At 30.5% G+C, this 21,952-nt stretch overlaps 1 protein-coding gene across 1 annotated transcript in view; it reads right to left on the bottom strand.

The window, feature by feature from the left end:
* The window catches only part of LOC145241502 (NADPH oxidase 4-like), a 288,627-nt gene that overhangs the window by 68,240 nt on the left and 198,435 nt on the right, over positions 1-21,952 (bottom strand). The window contains exons 6-9 of the mRNA XM_080104521.1: positions 21,527-21,554; positions 14,017-14,089; positions 13,104-13,184; positions 6,932-7,085 (exon numbers count right to left, since the gene is read on the bottom strand). Of these exons, the coding sequence (XP_079960647.1) occupies positions 6,932-7,085; positions 13,104-13,184; positions 14,017-14,089; positions 21,527-21,554 (336 nt within the window). The remainder of the gene's footprint in view (positions 1-6,931; positions 7,086-13,103; positions 13,185-14,016; positions 14,090-21,526; positions 21,555-21,952) is intronic.

Genomic DNA, 21,952 nt, shown 5'->3' with positions numbered 1-21,952 from the left:
TTAAAAAAATTGCCTACCAAACTCCTCTGTCAGTTTTCGGTCTACAGACATGAAACTTAACATATAAGATATTCAAACGCATGCAAAACTTTATATTTGAGTTTTAGCCGAGGAAAATCGGTGCAAAAGTGTGAAAATTAAAAAAAATGGAATTTGTCAGGTGAAGGTTGAATGATGGCATTTGTGTAGTGTAATAGCTATTGGTTGATGTTTTAATATTTAGCCTAGCAGCAAACATGCCTTCATAGCCCAGACATTAACGTCAAAGGAAAAAGAAATCATAAGCTAAAAGTTTTGGTTTCGATTCTCAGTGGTGGTGCACAAATCATTTTTTGTTTTAACTTTTAAAATCATTACTATATATTAGGTCCAACATGAAATACGAAATCTGCATTAATCAAAATATCATATTTAAGCGTGTTTTACGACCGAGCAACGCCGAGCGGATTGCTAATATATATATATATATATATATATATATATATATATATATATATATATATATATATATATATATACTAGCGGGGGTACCCGGCATTGCCCGAGTGTTTGTTTCCGGGACGGGGGGGGGAGTTTTAAAAAATGTTATGGTAGGTAAATAGGAAGGATCAAACCCGGAGTCATGAGTAAAAGTAGGAAAATAAAGTGTGAAAAAAAAACAAAAAAACATCTGCAACATTAACAGTTCGGCCACCAAGAAAAGTCCATTCCAGTTGTTTAGGAAAAAAAAAAAAAAAAAAAAAAAAAACGACTACGGTAGGATCGGCGCGAACGTGAAAATATAATGTGAATTGTCCAGCACGCTAACCACTACGCCACAGAGCACTGCAGCTTAGTTTAGTGATTTTAAATAACTTCACATGAAAGAACTACGAAGCCAAACCGGTGTTCTTTTCTCAACTGTTCCTTGTGAACGATCCCCAAACGGTGTTAAGTGGTGGCAGGGGGAGGAGGAATTTTTTAGAGAGAAAATATTTTACCACTTCCATTGATCTTAACCGATTTTGGCCGTGACTTCTCAGCAGAAAAAGTATAGAAATCTAAGATTATCGAGGAATTTGAGAAATAATAAGCCGATAACACACCTCAGATATTGTTCTGCCGTTTGTGCATATTATATTTGCATGAAATATCTTGATTTTTAATCCTATTAATGTCAAAATCAGACGGGAAAAAATGAGTTCATTTTATTTATATAGAGAAGAGAAGATATATTGAATAATGCTGTGTTTCTTTCTGGAAATAATCACTGTGTTCAATTTTATATATAAGAGCATAGTATCACAGATACTATATATTAACGTTATGGTATTTTATTACAGAAATTGATTACTGGAAGTGACGTCAAGAACCGCCAGAATCTGTAGAGGTGCCACCCCAATAATTAATTTGATCAGAAATTGATACTTGTGATTTCATAGAAATACCCACTTGATGGATTAAGGAATACTATGTGATCTGTTCTTCAACATTTCATCTGAAAAGTGCTTATGCAACAGAATAGAGCAGCAGAAATCTACGATAGCTGTTCACTATGGAGAGATTATATTTTATATATCACATAGTGTTGGGACGAACAGAAAGAAGTAAAGTTTGCTACGAATAGGCCATTGTGAAGGGTACTATACTTCTACAAACGGTATAGAGATAGTTATGCAAGATTAAGTTTTGAGGTTTGCGTCGATTTGGCACTGATAAATTTCACTTTCAGATAGACCAATAATATGCCATCTTTAAAACTCTGTCAATTCGAATTCTTCTTTGACTTTAGATATATATTCATATTTAATATATATTCATATTTGATATATATTCATATTTGATATATATTCATATTTGATATATATTTATATTTAATATATATTCATATTTAAAACACAAAATATGTCAATAAGTAAAAATATCGCTACTTCAAACTTTTACTATTTCTTTGTACAGCTCTGAGTGCTAGTCGTCAAAGAAGGAAGCAGAAAGAAAACTATCAATCATGGATACCGATATGATCCTGCGAAAGGAATATCGTTTGAAGCAGCTGAGTTGTCTTGCTTCAGTTTGATTAATAAATCTGGCAAATTGCCATACTGAACGAGTGTCGTATTCGCAGTGAGTGTTTCTACCGTGAGGCTTTTGTACCTTTCGATGTTTCTCCTCAATGCCTCTGCCAACTGATATTTATGACTTAACAGCCAATCACAACCTTGCAAAGAGGAAAGACCCGGATGCACTCATATTAATAAGGCCTCCTCCTCCTCTTCATGAGCTAAATTTCTCCGTAAAATTTAGTTTTAATATGTTCTCTTTTTTAGGATCTGGATATAATTTATTCACTTTTTTCAGATATTTTTTTCTTTCTTAATTCTCGTCATAGTGACATTTGACACTTCTGGCCTTGATTTTGAGAATACTTTCATTGGAGAACACTGACTTATGAGGACAAGAATTTCAAATGAGTCATATAAGACTTCCATTGGAATCTCTTCAGTATTTTCTGTGACCTCTGTAGTGTTTGCCTTGATCTCAACTGATTTCAATGTGTTTTTTATGGAAATTTGTTTCCTTTTATGCGATTATATGACCTGTCCAATACTTATGGTTACTATTCTTTCTTTCTAAAACATTCATCGAGCTCTAAAGTTTTTGAAAAAAACCTTTGTCCCCTTTAGTTATCTGTTTTTCTTTAATTAGTGATTTTTTTTCGCTAGGTTAGGCAACAGCCTTTCAAACACAGAGCGTATTTCTATTCTGGCCATTAACACTGATGACGATGAATGTGACGTTATATTCGGTTTGTTTATTGATGTGATTCTGTAAACTGCCAAAAATTTCTGAACACTTCTTTTATTTATGTCCACGCCTTGATTCTTCTTCAGAGCTCGTTTGAATGTGTCCACAAATTTTCTGCCACTCCGTTCAATCTTGGACTGTAAACTGGCGTTGTCATTTTGCTCAATTGACAATTATTTGCAGTATTCCTTAAATTCTTTTTCTGTGAACTGGATTCCATGGTTGCTGACTAAAGTTTTTGGGAATCCAAAAACGACTAAAAATTTCATTATGTGTGTTTATCGTATTTGTTGCCGTCGGATTCCGCATTTAACAATTTCTGGCCACTTTGTGAAATTGTCCACAATGACTAAGTAATAAGATCGATTTATGAACCCTGTATAGTGGATAGGCAATCGAATCCATGTGACATTCGTCGCATGGTTGTATCTTTGCCGGTGAATACTTTGCTGTGAGTTGGTATCCTTTGCATTGTTTCACAATATTTTCTACGTCTTTATTCATCCTCGGTCAATAAGTGTAACGTCTCGTTAAAAATTTCATTCTTAAAATCCTTGGATGGCCTGTGTGAAATTCTTCGAGTATTCTCTTTTGCAGAGTAGCCTGCATTACTATTCTTTTGCGTATAATAATATCTGATCACATATTGAAAAGCGTGACACACTACGTTCTCTTTTTCTCGTTCAACCAGACTTGTATTTTATTTTTCTAATAAAATTATCCTTTTTTTTTTACATTTTTTTAGTGTAATCGGAAGTTCTCTAATAGTATGGTATAACAGTTAGCATGAGTATAGCATAATAGCATCAGTGATTTTCCTCTTCGTGTTAAAATGTGCTAACGATATATCTGCTAACAAACAGCTTTTTATTTTTTTAAAAGCCTGTTCACATTCGTCTATTTTTACACACCTACTTCTACCAACCTATTTTTACCAAGCTTTTTTATCAACTTATTTTTACCAACCTATTTCTACCAACCTATTTTTACCAACCATTTTTTACCAACCTATTTTTACTAACTTTTTTACCAACCTATTTTTACCAACTTATTTTTACCAACCTTTTTTATCAACCTATTTTTACCAACCTTTTTTACCAACCTATTTTTACTAACCTATTTTTACCAACTTTTTTACCAACCTATTTACTGAAGCTCTAAAACCATATACTTTTGGAATATGCACGCTCATCACAAGAAAGCCTGGAGTTTAGCAGCGTTATCGAATGCAGGTATGTTCTCAATAGCTTTAGCCCTTTCTCGGTCTGATTTTCTTCTTTTACTCTCAATAATCTGCCTATTTTATCATTTTTTTTAAGAAGAGCTCACATTTTTCAAAACTCAACTTGAACCCATATTCTTCAATTCTTTAAAATATGGGATTGTTCATCAAGAAATTGTTTACGTTGGACTTGAAAACAATCAAGTTGTAGTCATCTGAAAAGCAGGCAAACGGAAGAAAGTTCCACAGGCATTCAGTTCTAAGTAAGAAGTTTTGTTCATAGAATCTATGTTTAGGTTTAGGCACAGATAAAGAGTGTGGGAAATTATTGATAGTGGTTTTGGCTAGATGAGTGATTTTTGTGGAAGTTTGGCGGAGGGGGGGGGGTCATAGATTGAAGCTCAGACGAGCACCTGCCATGGAAATAATGATAAAGTAGAGACAGGCTCGCAACGTCTCTTCTGTGGGAAAGAGGTTGCAGGAAAGAGAAAAGGGCATCCCTCACTAAGCTACGAAGTCTATTTCGAACTCTGTCAAGGCTTTTAGCAACTCCTGCCCAGATGTGGCAACAGTACTCCATCGTTGTTTGCTTTGACTTATTTTTCTTTACGACGTTAACTTTATAAGAGAAAAAATTAATTAGTAATTTTCATAAATTAAACAGTACAATCCAATTTAGACCAAAAAGATTTTCGGAATGAGGAAGTACAAACATTTTCGACTTGTGAGTTTTTCCCATGAATGAAATGTTACAATTTGAGTTTTCTTTGAATTTTAATTTTGCACCTGATACCCTTCTGGCAATCTTTTCTGTGTTTGTTAAGCATGGAAAACCTACTTTTTCCGAGTTTATTTGTTTATCACCGAGATATCACTTCTTTTATAGATATCACTTCTTTTATAGATATCACTTCTTTTATAGATATCACTTTACAGTCTGCAAATGCGTTTTGTTCTATTCCCAACTTTTGTAAAAATAACATAGTTTTTTCTTCGTTTGACTACTGTCTGCATCTTTTCATAAACATTATTTTAAAACTACAAAATTAGCTAGAAACGTTGAACCAATATCCGGGTCGTATTTAAATTCAAATTGTGAATTTAAGATTCCTTCAGCTGAAAAATCCTCGAACCTGGTGATTCTGTGGTACTAGACAATATGTCTTCCAAAAGTGATTTATTTTCGTTTGCCTCCTGTTTGAATAACTTTTGAAATCTATCTTCTTGTTCCAATTGCTGTTATAAAGTGGTTCGAATCACTAGTTAATTATTTTGCAATGTGTCCACAAGAACAAGGTATTATTTTATCCACATTATTGTTATAATTATTATTATTATTATTATTATTATTATTATTATTGTTATTGTTATTATTATTATTATTATTTTTATTATATTATTATTATTATTTTTATTATATTATTATCATTTTTTTTATTATATTATTATTATTATTATTATTATATTATTATTATTATTTTTATTAGAATTATTATTATTTTTTAATTATTATTTTTATTATTATATTATTATTATTATTATTTTTATTATATTATTATTATTATTATTTTTATTATTATTATTATTATTTTTTAATTATTATTTTTATTATTATTATCATTATTATTATTATTATTTTTATTATTATTATTTTTTTTTTTTAATTATTATTTTTATTATTATTATCATTATTATTATTATTTTTATTATTATTATTTTATTACTATTATTATTATTTTATTATTATTATTATCATTATTATTATTATCATTATCATTATCATTATTATTACTATTATTATTAATATTATCATTATTCTCATTATCATTATTATTGTTATTATTATTATCACTATCATTATTATCATTATTATTATTATTATCATTATCATTATTATTATTTTTATTTTTATTATTATCATTATTATTATTTCTATTATTATCATTATTATTATTTTTTATTATTATAATCATTATTATTATTATAATCATTATTATTATAATCATTATTATTATAATTATTATTATTATAATTATTATTATTTTATCGTTGTTATTATTATTATAATTATTATTATTATAATTATTATTATTATCTTTATAATTATAATTATTATTATTATTATCATTATTATTATTATCTTTATAATTATAATTATTATTATTATTATCATTATTATTATTATCTTTATAATTATTATTATTATTATTATTATTATTATATTATTATAATTATTATTATTATAATTATTATTATTATTATAATTATTATTCCCATTTGCGTAAACAAACAAGACAAACAAGACAAACAAGACAAAGGGCCAAATTCAAGAATTGAACAAAAAAGTCTTTTTTATACGTTCATCATTAAGTTGAAAAAATGGAGGAAATTACTCAGTTTATGTCAGTAAAGATATTTTTAAACGTTCTTTATTAGTATTATTATCTTTTTATTTTCAACTTACAGGGTTGTTTCAATTAATTTGTCGTTAAACTTTTTTTTAAGTTGTGAGTTCGTTTCAAATTCTAAGTCACCATTGTTATGATCCTGTGAAAAGGATATCATTTGAAGTAGTTGAGCGGTATTGCTATAGGTCGAGCAATCAATCTGGTAAATCAGCGAATAACTAAACGAATGTCATATTTGCGGTGGGTGTTCCTAGTGTAAATTTCAACGTCTCTCCTCGGTGGCTCTACCAATATTTATGAATTAACCAGCGAATCACAATCTTGCAAAGAGGAAAGAACACAAACGACTACATTGTGTCGAAAATGCGATTTAGGATGGAAGCCTCTACGAAAATGCCGAAAGGATGGCCAAAACAATGATGATTGGATACCTTACAATGAGACGTAAAGACGGTTGGACTTCATCCTGACTAAGCGTTTAACCATACGATATGAAGAGAGAGATAATAAAGCTTACCTCACAGCCAATTTCTCCAAATTTGGGTTCCTCATCACAGCTATAAGACTTTGCGGAATGGTAAAATTCTGGTTCCGGCCAAGGAAAGGACATGTTTTGAAATTTACAACCAGGCGTGTGGTGCACAATATTTAACTGCTTTCTTAACGGACCTCTATAAGATATAAAAAGAAATATTTACATTTCAATTGACATAATTGCTCCTAATATCAACTCAAATTTCACAAATTCAAATATTCTAATTTACATACATGCACACACGTATACACATACGCACACACACATATATATATGGGGGGGGGCGTATACAGTACCTGCTTTTTCCAGCTCACTTGCTTTGTAAACTTTATTATTTGAAACATTTATTTAAAATAATAAAAATGAATATATTGTTACAGGAAAAAGGGCTGTCCCCTTTTCCTGTAAATAAGAAGAATATTAGATAAGTGGAAAATGAGATGAAGATAAGCCGAAACTCGAACCTTGTAAGCAACGTTCAGAAATAGATTTAGAAATTGGAATGTTAGAATTTAGCTATTTTTGAATTCTATATAAAACTAGCATGGGTGCCCGGCGTTGCCCGGATATTTGGAGGTGTGTGTTGAGCAAAAAAAAAGTCAAGGCAGGCTTGAACCCGTACCGCGAAGAAGGAAAAGAACGGGTAAAAACACTACGTCTTTGCTGTTACAACAACCACCAAACCGGAAGTGACGTAGGTTTAAATAAAGGCTAGACAATCGAAAATATCGGCGAAAAAAGCGACCCTCCCTGTAGAAAAGTGCTCGGTTGAGGGTGAAGAAATTAACGTTTTTAGCCAATTTTTCGGTATTTGTCGTCTGAAGGGTCGAACTTCAAAACGATATTAACCTTGTGAAAATCCGTCACCTCTGATGAAAGTTTTAAGCAGAAATGCAAACATACATACATTTATATATTGATAGCTCAAATTTTCGACCCAAACCGACTAAAAAGCTTGCCCTATCTCTGAATACGCTTTATGTAACATTTCAAAAGTTCAGAGCAGAAATTGTCTGAGTAATTTGGTAGAGACTGCAGAGGTAAAAAAAAAAATTAACTTTGACCCCTATTATGACCTCTTAACGTGTATTGTTTGGGCTCAAATCAAGTTATTAAGTTGGATCCATGTCCAAGGAACCTATATCTTAAATATCTTTGACCGATTAACGGCCAAATATCTGGCCGAAAACAGATTACAAAGATTTTCCCAAATCTCACAACCCTGTACATCAAATTTCGAGTCTGTAGACTTACAATTGACAGAGTTATTGTGTAGGGAAATGTACACAGACAGACGGACAGATAGAAATTTTCACTTTTATTGATAGTTAGATATTGTTTGTATTGTAAAAAGAATTTGATTGTTCATTTTTTTTATGGAAACTGAATCAAAAATGTCAGCTAAAAAGAATGAGAAATACAAATTAAAAATATATTGTAAAAAATAGGTTAGGTTAAAAATAGGTTAGTTGAGAATTCTTTGTTTGCAGAAGTGTGTTTGGGACAAACGTGTGCTTAGCCACGTGAGTTGGTCACGTTTTGGAACCACACATCTGACGTCATAGCAAAAAGGGACTTCTCAATATAGGAACTAGTTTTAGTCAGATCAATTCGATCGGTAGTTGAGACAGAACAGTTAAGTCTGCTAGTGAGTTAGAGAGAGAGAGAGAGTTGGAGTCAGAGTTCACTTGGGGGCGAAGGGGTAGAAGTTTAACCATGTAGAACAAATGTGAATTCCTGACATCATCATTCGACCGGTCAAATGAAATAAGGAATCACCATTGATATTTGTAACTGTCGTCTTCGTATCGTCATTCAACAACTGAAAGGTAAATGTGTTTCGTCTATCATCATCTAATATGAACATTGTAAACCCTTCCAAGTAATGTGTTCACTCCTCCATCATAAATAATGATTCTCCCTTCTGATGTAAGAGAACAGTAATACACATTCATTCAATAATGAATTCTCATCGTCTCTCACTCTCTTATAAATGTCTTGTCTCCCTCATCGTTATCTCTGTATTACATGTACCCGATATATGATCCCCAATATGAAACACCCGTGCTATACAACATTTATTGGTTTTGTGTCCGTGACCATTTTATTCAGCAAGTGTAAAAAAAACGAACCATACCACGGAAACATAAAAAGGGTCCATTGAAGAAAAAAAAAGACACAATGCGAAAAAAAAAAAACAAAGAAAAAATGCTAGACCAAATAAAACAATAATCAAAAAAAAAGAAAAGAAATACACACATACACACATACACACAATGGAAAAAAGTAAAGCATACAATCTCACATGAAAAAAATGTCGATATGCCGCAAAGAAAAAATAAAAATCCAAATTAAAATTAAATGAAAAAGGAAATCACACACACACACACAAGCAAACGGTATAGAAAAAATTGTTTTGATATGTGACTTTTCAGTGTTTAATAACAGGTCATAACAGGTGACTGTTCTTTTTGTGAAAATCTTTTATACAGTAAAAGACGAGAAAGGAATAAAAACAAAGCACACACTGAAATGTAAATACTGGTCCATGAGTACATTAGCGGAGAAATCATTGAAATAGACCGACATTCAGTTTGTAAATTGAATTGGTTTGAAATACACACACATACACACAGGGAATGTGAAAAAATAATGTATTTTTATATACATATAGTGTAAAGAAAATAAATCGGTGTCATTGATTTTATTGTTTGAAAATTTGGGTCAGAGTCTCGAATTGTTTAAGTCATCTGTCAATAAACATTTGTGACATGTATCAAATTGAAATGCACTTTTAATATTGTGTTTGTTATTGTTTAGAATGAAGTACTTTTATTGTCAAAAAAAGATGCAGTGAAATGAAAAGCATTTTTCTGAGTATAGTGAACTTTTCAGCTTTCCATATGTGTTTTTAGTTTTGTTTTGTTTTTTCGTTTTGTTTTTGTTTTTGTTTTTTTAAAGGGACAATTTTTTTTACAGACTTTGGTGAATTGCTGTTGTTACAGAAAAAAAATGTTGAAAAAAGTTATAACTGTTGATCATAGTTTTGCGTAAATCATAGTTAAATGTATTAATGCATTTTTTGAAAATGTTTTTATGATGTGGAACAAATATTGTAAATTGTCATAAATGTATAATGTTATTGTATTTTAACGTCAGGAATTCAAAGTCATAATTAGGAAGATAAATTAAAATGGAAAGAAACAAGTCATATGAAAATAAAATGAAACGATAATTGAGACAAATGGTTGACCTAAAAATAAGTTAGAATTTTAGAGAGGGAACAATAGAAAAGTACGTAAACGGGTATTTTGGGAGTTTTTCGGATGTGATAAGTCAAAAGAGAGAATTTTTCGTTTTGATTTTTGATTTTTGTTATTTTTTTATGTCCATAAACATTTTTCGCAAGAAGTGTAGCTTGGCAGGAAACAGCATTAGAGATGCCCATGTTAGGAAAATATAAATGGATCCTGCGGTATTGGCTGCTTATAAAGCATGCTGCACTTGACGGCACCAAGCAGAATCATAAGTCTTGGCTTAATAAATTAAAAAGGCGCGCATTGAAGGGTACGAGAATTCCTTAGGTACCAAGAACTATAAGAGTCAGTTCCACAGGCAAATTACATATAGCATTAAGAAGGGAGAAAAAGTCAAATATACCGTAAGTACGTAGAAAGAAAAGATATAACCTTATTTTTTTAGAGATGTATGAATGCGGGATATCTCTGCTGGAATCTTGGGCGCTCTGATGAGGAAAAGAGAAAAATCACAGAAATCCGCACCATACTTAGAATTCAGTGCGCAAATAGGAATTTTAGCGCAAGGGATGAAGGTTATCTAGTTAAGGGTGATGTTTTCTAAGTCTTTATCAAAGTTCCAAGAGTCCAAGCAAGGAAATCCGAGCGAATCAGTGTGATGAAAAGGTATACCTTAATAATTAGAAGCCAACCACAAATATTAAAGTAGATGAGCTTTGAGTATGTCCCAAAAGAAATAAAATAGTTAGAAAATGAGACAAAGCTCTAATTAGTAGAACACCCAGGCGAGAGAAAGGATCAGGATGCTTTGGGACGAAAGAAGTCGTCGATTTCGAGAGAGGTAAAATGAGACCTCGGTTTACGGCATAAGGGTGGCTGGATAAAGCAGCTGATATGAATCATAGGAGGTATACCCTACACCCAAAAAAGGGAAATACCAGGAAGATCAGAGAGAGATTCTGATCTAAAGAAAACAATTATGAAGTCAGTTGGAAAAGGGCTGACTAAAGAAGCTTTTTCATGTGTCTGATCTTTCTTTGCCAAGTGGTTGTATAGATATAGAGAAAAATGTACTAGAATTTAAAAATACGTACATTTTTTTGAAAAATGGGAAGGATAGGAATGTTACAGGAAAAGGGGCTATCCCCTTTTTCCTGTAAATAAGAAAAACATTATATAAGTGGAAGACTCGACTCGATAAGCCGAGACTCGAACCTTTGTAAGCAAGGTTCAGAAATAGATTTAGAAATTGGAATGTTAGAATTTATCCATTGTTAAATTCCATATAAAATAGTTCGATATTGTTTGTATAAAATAATAAAATATATAATAATAAAATAGTTAGATATTGTTTGTATTGTAAAAAGAATTGATTGTTCGTTCTTTTATGAAAACTGATTTATAAATGTCAGCTGAAAAGAATGAACAATACAAATTAAAAATATATTGTAAAAAATAGGCTAGGTTAAAAAAAATAGGTTATTTGAGAATTCTTTGTTTGCAGAAGTGTGTTTTGACAAACGTGTGCTTAGCCACGTGAGTTGGTCACGTCATAGCAAAAAGGGAATTCTCAATATAGGAGCTAGTTTTAGTCAGATCAATTTGGTCGGTAGTTGAGGCAGAACAGTTAAGTCTGCTAGTGAGTTAGAGAGAGAGAGAGAGTTGGAGTCAGAGTTCACTTGGGGGCGAAGGGGTAGAAGTTTAACCATGTAGAACAAATGTGAATTCCTGACATCATCATTCGACCGGTCAAATGAAATAAGGAATCACCATCGATATTTGTAACTGTCGTCTTCGTGTCGTCATTCAACAACTGAAAGGTAAATGTGTTTCGTCTATCATCATCTAATATGAACATTGTAAACCCTTCCAAGTAATGTGTTCCCTCCTCCATCATAAATAATGATTCTCCCTTCTGATGTAAGAGAACAGTAATACACATTCATTCAATAATGAATTCTCATTGTCTCTCACTCTCTTATAAATGTCTTGTCTCCCTCATCGTTATCTCTGTATTACATGTACCCGATATATGATCCCCAATATGAAACACCCGTGCTATACAACAATATATGTCCGGCTTGCTTCAGTAATCACGTATGCAAATTTACTTTTATGAGAAAAGAAAGTATAATTAATCTTAATAATAGTTTGTTCAAAATAAAGGAATTAGTTTATTTTTTAAATCAAAATTGATCTTGTCTTCTTTTTTTTGTTGTATTTGAGTATTTTTTAATTAAGTCTTAACTTGTGTATTCGTTTTTTTTGTTCGACAGATACAGATTTGGCTCAACACTACTAGCGCTATGCTGAAAATGAAATACTCATAGAGGCATTATGAAATATTACATTATATAATTCAGTTACAAATTGCGATTAATTAAAACAGCTAAACAGAATTTCTTAAACTCAATCCCAGAACTAAAATATATTTTAAGATGTATATATATGAAAAACGCCTTTGGGAAACAAACATTAAATCATGCAGCTTTAGTATAACTATTATATTATCCCACCACAAGTGGCCAGTTATAACACTGCTAATAACTAGAAATCTAATGGACGACACCGTGTGTGTCTATTATAACTGGTCATTTTTGGTCTACCTGCCTGTTATGTATAACCTGATGCTTTCCATGCATTTTATTTTAATGCAAATAATCATAAAAACTGATTGCATAGGTAAGTATTTTTAATAAAAAATTCCAGGTCCCAAAATTGGATTATTTGCTACTTATCCTTGTCCGATATGAACGTTATTTACGTTGCTGCACAACTCACCACCTAGAATGCTCCTCTGTGTGAATCTGATCCTAAGCACAGTAGCCTCTCACGTCGCAGTATAAATATGTCTTATTTGGCATGAACAAAAGAAAAACCAAATATGTTTTACTTACCGGAATGCATGTACCAAGAGTAAAATATACATTAACGCCACCAGTTTGTGACTATACCAAAATAAGTTGTAATTATTTTCTCTGTAAAACGAAAAGAAAATTGATTAGTAAAATAGTTGTCTAAGCAAAACTTGTATCAAATAGATTTGAAGTGCCCTAGAATGAACAACGACGAAAAGGACACACTTTGCCTTAACATTTTTTAATGCCTTTTTAATGCCTTTTTAATGCCCGGTTGAATTATAAACAAGACAATACAGCATATTAAAAAAACGTTTTTATTCACAAAGTTTTACCTAAAATTGTACATAGTTTTACTTACAATCACATTTTTTTATTTTAATTAAATTAAAAAACAGTTTTATTTGCAAAATGTTTGGCTTTATACACGTTCGGTATTTTTATATAAAAGATAAAAGCTAAACAAAATATTTAAGCAGAATCTATACAAAATAAACATGAAAAACAATATTTAAATATAAAGATGTGTTGCAAAGATGGTGTCACAAAATTTGAAAAACTATTTAAAAGAAATTGATTTTGAAAAAGTTATTTTTAAAAACAACATTAATTTTTATATTGAATTTTCGCTATAGAAATAAGCAATAAAGCTGAAAGTCAAAAGAAAAAAAATCAATGTTAAGATATCCATCTATTATTTTTACCCTCTCTCACAATATGTTGTTTGAAATCCCGTTTATTCTTTACGTCGTCATCTCCCCCTATTCTCTCTCTCTCTCTCTCTCTCTCTCTCTCTCTCTCTCTCTCTCTCTCTCTCTCTCTCTCTCTCTAATAATGGAGGGAAATAAAGTAAAAAAAAGACTAAAAAGATTGGAATAGTCCATTATCAATAAAAGAGAATATCAGAAGGTGCATTAATATAATTATGGAAACAGCTATAAATATGTTTTACCTGTTGTACTTGATGCTGCTGGTTACGACTAAACAAAGGATAATCATCATCATCATCCCAGTCGCTCCAGGAACTGAAATGGTGAAAATAAAATTTATGGAAAATAAATATTTATTTTACAAAATTAGAAAACCATGCTCTCTTCGAAATTGGGGATCGATGAAAGATTTACAGTCATCCACATAGCAACTCTCTCCTCTATAAAATTGTGTGGCAGTAGTAATTTAGGCAAAAATAAAATTTCCCTTTAGAATCAACGTTAATAAATTAAGTTAAACGTGTCAAGAAAGTCACGTAGTAAACATGTGTGACTGAAAAGAGAAAGTATGAAAAGGTGAAAAAGAGAAAGTATGAAAAGGTGAAAAAGAGAAAGTATGAAAAGGTGAAAAAGAGAAAGTATGAAAAGGTGAAAAAGAGAAAGTATGAAAAGGTGAAAAAGAGAAAGTATGAAAAGGTGAAAAAGAGAAAGTATGAAAAGGTGAAAAAGAGAAAGTATGAAAAGGTGAAAAAGAGAAAGTATGAAAAGGTGAAAAAGAGAAAGTATGAAAAGGTGAAAAAGAGAAAGTATGAAAAGGTGAAAAAGAGAAAGTATGAAAAGGTGAAAAAGAGAAAGTATGAAAAGGTGAAAAAGAGAAAGTATGAAAAGGTGAAAAAGAGAAAGTATGAAAAGGTGAAAAAGAGAAAGTATGAAAAGGTGAAAAAGAGAAAGTATGAAAAGGTGAAAAAGAGAAAGTATGAAAAGGTGAAAAAGAGAAAGTATGAAAAGGTGAAAAAGAGAAAGTATGAAAAGGTGACAAAGAGAAAGTATGAAAAGGTGAAAAAGAGAAAGGATGAAAAGGTGAAAAAGAGAAAGTATGAAAAGGTGAAAAAGAGAAAGTATGAAAAGGTGAAAAAGAGAAAGTATGAAAAGGTGAAAAAGAGAAAGTATGAAAAAGTGAAAAAGAGAAAGTATGAAAAGGTGAAAAAGAGAAAGTATGAAAAGGTGAAAAAGAGAAAGTATGAAAAGGTGAAAAAGAGAAAGTATGAAAAGGTGAAAAAGAGAAAGTATGAAAAGGTGAAAAAGAGAAAGTATGAAAAGGTGAAAAAGAGAAAGTATGAAAAGGTGAAAAAGAGAAAGTATGAAAAGGTGAAAAAGAGAAACTATGAAAAGGTGAAAAAGAGAAAGTATGAAAAGGTGACAAAGAGAAAGTATGAAAAGGTGAAAAAGAGAAAGGATGAAAAGGTGAAAAAGAGAAAGTATGAAAAGGTGAAAAAGAGAAAGTATGAAAAGGTGAAAAAGAGAAACTATGAAAAGGTGAAAAAGAGAAAGTATGAAAAGGTGAAAAAGAGAAAGTATGAAAAGGTGAAAAAGAGAAAGTATGAAAAGGTGAAAAAGAGAAAGTATGAAAAGGTGAAAAAGAGAAAGTATGAAAAGGTGAAAAAGAGAAAGTATGAAAAGGTGAAAAAGAGAAAGTATGAAAAGGTGAAAAAGAGAAAGTATGAAAAGGTGAAAAAGAGAAAGTATGAAAAGGTGAAAAAGAGAAAGTATGAAAAGGTGAAAAAGAGAAAGTATGAAAAGGTGACAAAGAGAAAGTATGAAAAGGTGAAAAAGAGAAAGGATGAAAAGGTGAAAAAGAGAAAGTATGAAAAGGTGAAAAAGAGAAAGTATGAAAAGGTGAAAAAGAGAAACTATGAAAAGGTGAAAAAGAGAAAGTATGAAAAGGTGAAAAAGAGAAAGTATGAAAAGGTGAAAAAGAGAAAGTATGAAAAGGTGAAAAAGAGAAAGTGTGAAAAGGTGAAAAAGAGAAAGTATGAAAAGGTGAAAAAGAGAAAGTATGAAAAGGTGAAAAAGAGAAAGTATGAAAAGGTGAAAAAGAGAAAGTATGAAAAGGTGAAAAAGAGAAAGTATGAAAAGGTGAAAAAGAGAAAGTATGAAAAGGTGAAAAAGAGAAAGTATGAAAAGGTGAAAAAGAGAAAGTATGAAAAGGTGAAAAAGAGAAAGTATGAAAAGGTGAAAAAGAGAAAGTATGAAAAGGTGAAAAAGAGAAAGTATGAAAAGGTGAAAAAGAGAAACTATGAAAAGGTGAAAAAGAGAAAGTATGAAAAGGTGAAAAAGAGAAAGTATGAAAAAGTGAAAAAGAGAAAGTATGAAAAGGTGAAAAAGAGAAAGTATGAAAAGGTGAAAAAGAGAAAGTATGAAAAGGTGAAAAAGAGAAAGTATGAAAAGGTGAAAAAGAGAAAGTATGAAAAGGTGAAAAAGAGAAAGTATGAAAAGGTGAAAAAGAGAAAGTATGAAAAGGTGAAAAAGAGAAAGTATGAAAAGGTGAAAAAGAGAAACTATGAAAAGGTGAAAAAGAGAAAGTATGAAAAGGTGAAAAAGAGAAACTATGAAAAGGTGAAAAAGAGAAAGTATGAAAAGGTGAAAAAGAGAAAGTATGAAAAGGTAAAAAAGAGAAAGTATGAAAAGGTGAAAAAGAGAAAGTATGAAAAGGTGAAAAAGAGAAAGTATGAAAAGATGAAAAAGAGAAAGTATGAAAAGGTGAAAAAGAGAAAGTATGAAAAGGTGAAAAAGAGAAAGTATGAAAAGGTGAAAAAGAGAAAGTATGAAAAGGTGAAAAAGAGAAAGTATGAAAAGGTGAAAAAGAGAAAGTATGAAAAGGTGAAAAAGAGAAAGTATGAAAAGGTGAAAAAGAGAAAGTATGAAAAGGTGACAAAGAGAAAGTATGAAAAGGTGAAAAAGAGAAAGGATGAAAAGGTGAAAAAGAGAAAGTAGGAAAAGGTGAAAAAGAGAAAGTATGAAAAGGTGAAAAAGAGAAAGTATGAAAAGGTGAAAAAGAGAAAGTATGAAAAGGTGAAAAAGAGAAAGTATGAAAAGGTGAAAAAGAGAAAGTATGAAAAGGTGAAAAAGAGAAAGTGTGAAAAGGTGAAAAAGAGAAACTATGAAAAAGTGAAAAAGAGAAAGTATGAAAAGGTGAAAAAGAGAAAGTATGAAAAGGTGAAAAAGAGAAAGTATGAAAAGGTGAAAAAGAGAAAGTATGAAAAGGTGAAAAAGAGAAAGTATGAAAAGGTGAAAAAGAGAAAGTATGAAAAGGTGAAAAAGAGAAACTATGAAAAGGTGAAAAAGAGAAAGTATGAAAAGGTGAAAAAGAGAAAGTATGAAAAGGTGAAAAAGAGAAAGTATGAAAAGGTGAAAAAGAGAAAGTGTGAAAAGGTGAAAAAGAGAAAGTATGAAAAGGTGAAAAAGAGAAAGTATGAAAAGGTGAAAAAGAGAAACTATGAAAAGGTGAAAAAGAGAAAGTATGAAAAGGTGAAAAAGAGAAAGTATGAAAAGGTAAAAAGGAGAAAGTATGAAAAGGTGAAAAAGAGAAAGTATGAAAAGGTGAAAAAGAGAAAGTATGAAAAGGTGAAAAAGAGAAAGTATGAAAAAGTGAAAAACAGAAAGTATGAAAAGGTGAAAAAGAGAAAGTATGAAAAGGTGAAAAAGAGAAAGTATGAAAAGGTTAAAAAGAGAAAGTATGAAAAGGTGAAAAAGAGAAAGTATGAAAAGGTGAAAAAGAGAAAGTATGAAAAGGTGAAAAAGAGAAAGTATGAAAAGGTGAAAAAGAGAAAGTATGAAAAGGTGAAAAAGAGAAAGTATGAAAAGGTGAAAAAGAGAAAGTATGAAAAGGTGAAAAAGAGAAAGTATGAAAAAGTGAAAAAGAGAAAGTATGAAAAGGTGAAAAAGAGAAAGTATGAAAAAGTGAAAAAGAGAAAGTATGAAAAGGTGAAAAAGAGAAAGTATGAAAAAGGGAAAAAGAGAAAGTATGAAAAGGTGAAAAAGAGAAAGTATGAAAAGGTGAAAAAGAGAAAGTATGAAAAAGTGAAAAAGAGAAAGTATGAAAAGGTGAAAAAGAGAAAGTATGAAAAGGTGAAAAAGAGAAAGTATGAAAAGGTGAAAAAGAGAAAGTATGAAAAGGTGAAAAAGAGAAAGTATGAAAAGGTGAAAAAGAGAAAGTATGAAAAGGTGAAAAAGAGAAAGTATGAAAAGGTGAAAAAGAGAAAGTGTGAAAAGGTGAAAAAGAGAAAGTATGAAAAGGTGAAAAAGAGAAAGTATGAAAAGGTGAAAAAGAGAAAGTATGAAAAGGTGAAAAAGAGAAAGTATGAAAAGGTGAAAAAGAGAAAGTATGAAAAGGTGAAAAAGAGAAAGTATGAAAAGGTGAAAAAGAGAAAGTATGAAAAGGTGAAAAAGAGAAAGTATGAAAAGGTGAAAAAGAGAAAGTATGAAAAGGTGAAAAAGAGAAAGTATGAAAAGGTGAAAAAGAGAAAGTATGAAAAGGTGAAAAAGAGAAAGTATGAAAAAGTGAAAAACAGAAAGTATGAAAAGGTGAAAAAGAGAAAGTATGAAAAGGTGAAAAAGAGAAAGTATGAAAAGTTGAAAAAGAGAAAGTATGAAAAAGTGAAAAAGAGAAAGTATGAAAAGGTGAAAAAGAGAAAGTATGAAAAAGTGAAAAAGAGAAAGTATTAAAAGGTGAAAAAGAGAAAGTATGAAAAGGTGAAAAAGAGAAAGTATGAAAAGGTGAAAAAGAGAAAGTATGAAAAGGTGAAAAAGAGAAAGTATGAAAAGGTGAAAAAGAGAAAGTATGAAAAGGTGAAAAAGAGAAAGTATGAAAAGGTGAAAAAGAGAAAGTATGAAAAGGTGAAAAAGAGAAAGTATGAAAAGGTTAAAAAGAGAAAGTATGAAAAAGTGAAAAACAGAAAGTATGAAAAGGTGAAAAAGAGAAAGTATGAAAAGGTGAAAAAGAGAAAGTATGAAAAGTTGAAAAAGAGAAAGTATGAAAAAGTGAAAAAGAGAAAGTATGAAAAAGTGAAAAAGAGAAAGTATGAAAAGGTGAAAAAGAGAAAGTATGAAAAGGTGAAAAAGAGAAAGTATGAAAAGGTGAAAAAGAGAAAGTATGAAAAGGTGAAAAAGAGAAAGTATGAAAAGGTGAAAAAGAGAAAGTATGAAAAGGTGAAAAAGAGAAAGTATGAAAAGGTGAAAAAGAGAAAGTATGAAAAGGTGAAAAAGAGAAAGTATGAAAAGGTGAAAAAGAGAAAGTATGAAAAGGTGAAAAAGAGAAAGTATGAAAAGGTGAAAAAGAGAAAGTATGAAAAGGTGAAAAAGAGAAAGTATGAAAAGGTGAAAAAGAGAAAGTATGAAAAAGTGAAAAAGAGAAAGTATGAAAAGGTGAAAAAGAGAAAGTATGAAAAGGTGAAAAAGAGAAAGTATGAAAAGGTGAAAAGAGAAAGTATGAAAAGGTGAAAAAGAGAAAGTATGAAAAAGTGAAAAACAGAAAGTATGAAAAAGTGAAAAACAGAAAGTATGAAAAGGTGAAAAAGAGAAACTATGAAAAGGTGAAAAAGAGAAAGTATGAAAAGGTGAAAAAGAGAAAGTATGAAAAGGTGAAAAAGAGAAAGTATGAAAAGGTGAAAAAGAGAAAGTATGAAAAGGTGAAAAAGAGAAAGTATGAAAAGGTGAAAAAGAGAAAGTATGAAAAGGTGAAAAAGAGAAAGTATGAAAAGGTGAAAAAGAGAAAGTATGAAAAGGTGAAAAAGAGAAAGTATGAAAAGGTGAAAAAGAGAAAGTATGAAAAAGTGAAAAACAGAAAGTATGAAAAGGTGAAAAAGAGAAAGTATGAAAAGGTGAAAAAGAGAAAGTGTGAAAAGGTGAAAAAGAGAAACTATGAAAAGGTGAAAAAGAGAAACTATGAAAAGGTGAAAAAGAGAAAGTATGAAAAGGTGAAAAAGAGAAAGTATGAAAAGGTGAAAAAGAGAAAGTATGAAAAGATGAAAAAGAGCCGAGTAGTTAGTCTCTTGGGCTGTTGATTTGTGAAGGAAGCAGACGTATTTTCAAAGGTCTCCTTTCCCTCTCCTCTCTTCCATTACTACAACTTTTTTACATAATTTATGTAATATTTTTATTTCATTTGAATTGAATACTTTATCTTCATTGGCAGCATTTATTTATAAATAATTATTTCTATTTAATATTTTATAAAGGCTTAAAATTTCATTATGTCTGATTTTTGGTGAATTTCTTTCAATTCATTTTTTAGTTACAAAAAACACACAAATTATATTGATTACGTTTAACCATATCAACTGCCCACGCGGAAAAAGCGATAAATATCTCAAAGCTGAAAGAAAGACCAGCAGATGTGATGGAAATAAAACGTGCATATAAAACAATACAGTTAAGACAACAAAAAATATAAAACAATACAGTTAAGACAACAACAAATATAAAACAATACAGTTAAGACAACAACAAATATAAAACAATACAGTTAAGACAACAACAAATATAAAACAATACAGTTAAGACAACAACAAATATAAAACAATACAGTTAAGACAACAAAAAATATAAAACAATACAGTTAAGACAACAAAAAATATAAAACAATACAGTTAAGACAACAACAAATATAAAACAATACAGTTAAGACAACAACAAAAACGATCACATCGGTTTTGTTTGCGCAAACTCCCGCCATTGATCAAAAAGAAATAACTAGGTTCATTGTTTTCCTTGTTTTGATTCAACCCACGATAAAAGAAAGAAAATGGATCTACCCATATGAAATGATAAAAATTACTGTCAGGGGAAATAGTGTAGGTATTTTCCTAATGGCCGAGTTTCTTTTTTTGTCTCTGATTATGTTTATTTTGTTTTTGTTTTTGTTTTTAAGAATTCACCGTATCAATAGAATGAAGAAAGTAAACAAGAAAGTAATGGACATTTTTTAAAATATTTCTCAGCGATCTGTGAGATTGCTGTAGTGGTGAAATAAACAAGAAAAAAATGAATAACAAAAGCAATCCATGCAAGAATAGTTTAAGATTTATTGACAATAAAACAAACAAGTTTGAAAATAACCAAAATAAAGTTCAGTGGTGAGAAACGATTAGGTTTCGTCTGAAAGGAAAAACAAAGATAAAATGCAATTTGATTATGATATTCAAAATGCTAACATTGATTATTTTATATCGGCTATTTATATGCAATAAAGCCTGTCTGGTGTTATTTGTATTATGTGTAATGTGCGCTTTAAAACAGACTTAGATCTGAGATCTCAGGGGAAGTTTAAATTTTGACAGTATAGGGAAATTGATGCAGAACAGAAAACTATGTTGGTTTGGTCACATTGAGAGAGTTAGTAGATGCAAAACTGTTGAGGTAACAGTCAGTTTGTATGGGAGGAATTTATAAGAATTTATTTGAGGTTAAAAAACGACCAAAAATAGCCTAGTTTTGAAGTCAATTTCTAAAAGCTGTCCAACACATGCCGGCATATAAAATAGATAGTAAATCATCATCATCATCATCATCATCATCATCATAAAGACGACGACCGCGACAACGATGATGGTAATATTGTTGTATTTGAAATTTAAACTAGCAAGAACATTAGGGATTAATTTTCCATCTTAGGTCCAATCAAAGCAAAAAGCCTCAACTAAAAATACTTGCCTGAAGATCTTAAAATTAAAAATTACTTGAAAATATTCTCACCCGTTCCCAAGACAATCCAAATGGGATCCTGAAAAAAATAAAATTTTGAAAAAGTTCAAAGTTTTAAAGAAAATGCAAAGATTGTTTTTTTCTCTCTGAAAAAGATTTTCACACAAAACCCAATTTTTATAAACTCCTGAAATTGTTATTCAATAATATAAAGACTTTATTCTATAACTTTCTTGGCTTAAAATATTCGAAAGTTATCTCTCTTCGACCAGATCCAAGTTATCTCCCCTGAACATTTCACTCTTCTACTACTTGAAACCAAAATGAAATTGCATCCCTGTGAGCAATTTAAAAACCAGATTCAACTTTTTTTATCCAACTTGTACTCCATTATTGCACGTTCTCTATTTTCGTTGCATCATTCCAAGATCAACTCATCATTTACACATGGCCCTTTTTTACTAGCCGAAAATATCG

This window comes from Euprymna scolopes, chromosome 20 (genome assembly GCF_053919585.1).
Source record: "Euprymna scolopes isolate OS-2025 chromosome 20, ASM5391958v1, whole genome shotgun sequence".
NCBI lineage: Eukaryota > Metazoa > Mollusca > Cephalopoda > Sepiida > Sepiolidae > Euprymna > Euprymna scolopes.
This window is presented reverse-complemented; position numbering and strand designations above follow the sequence as displayed.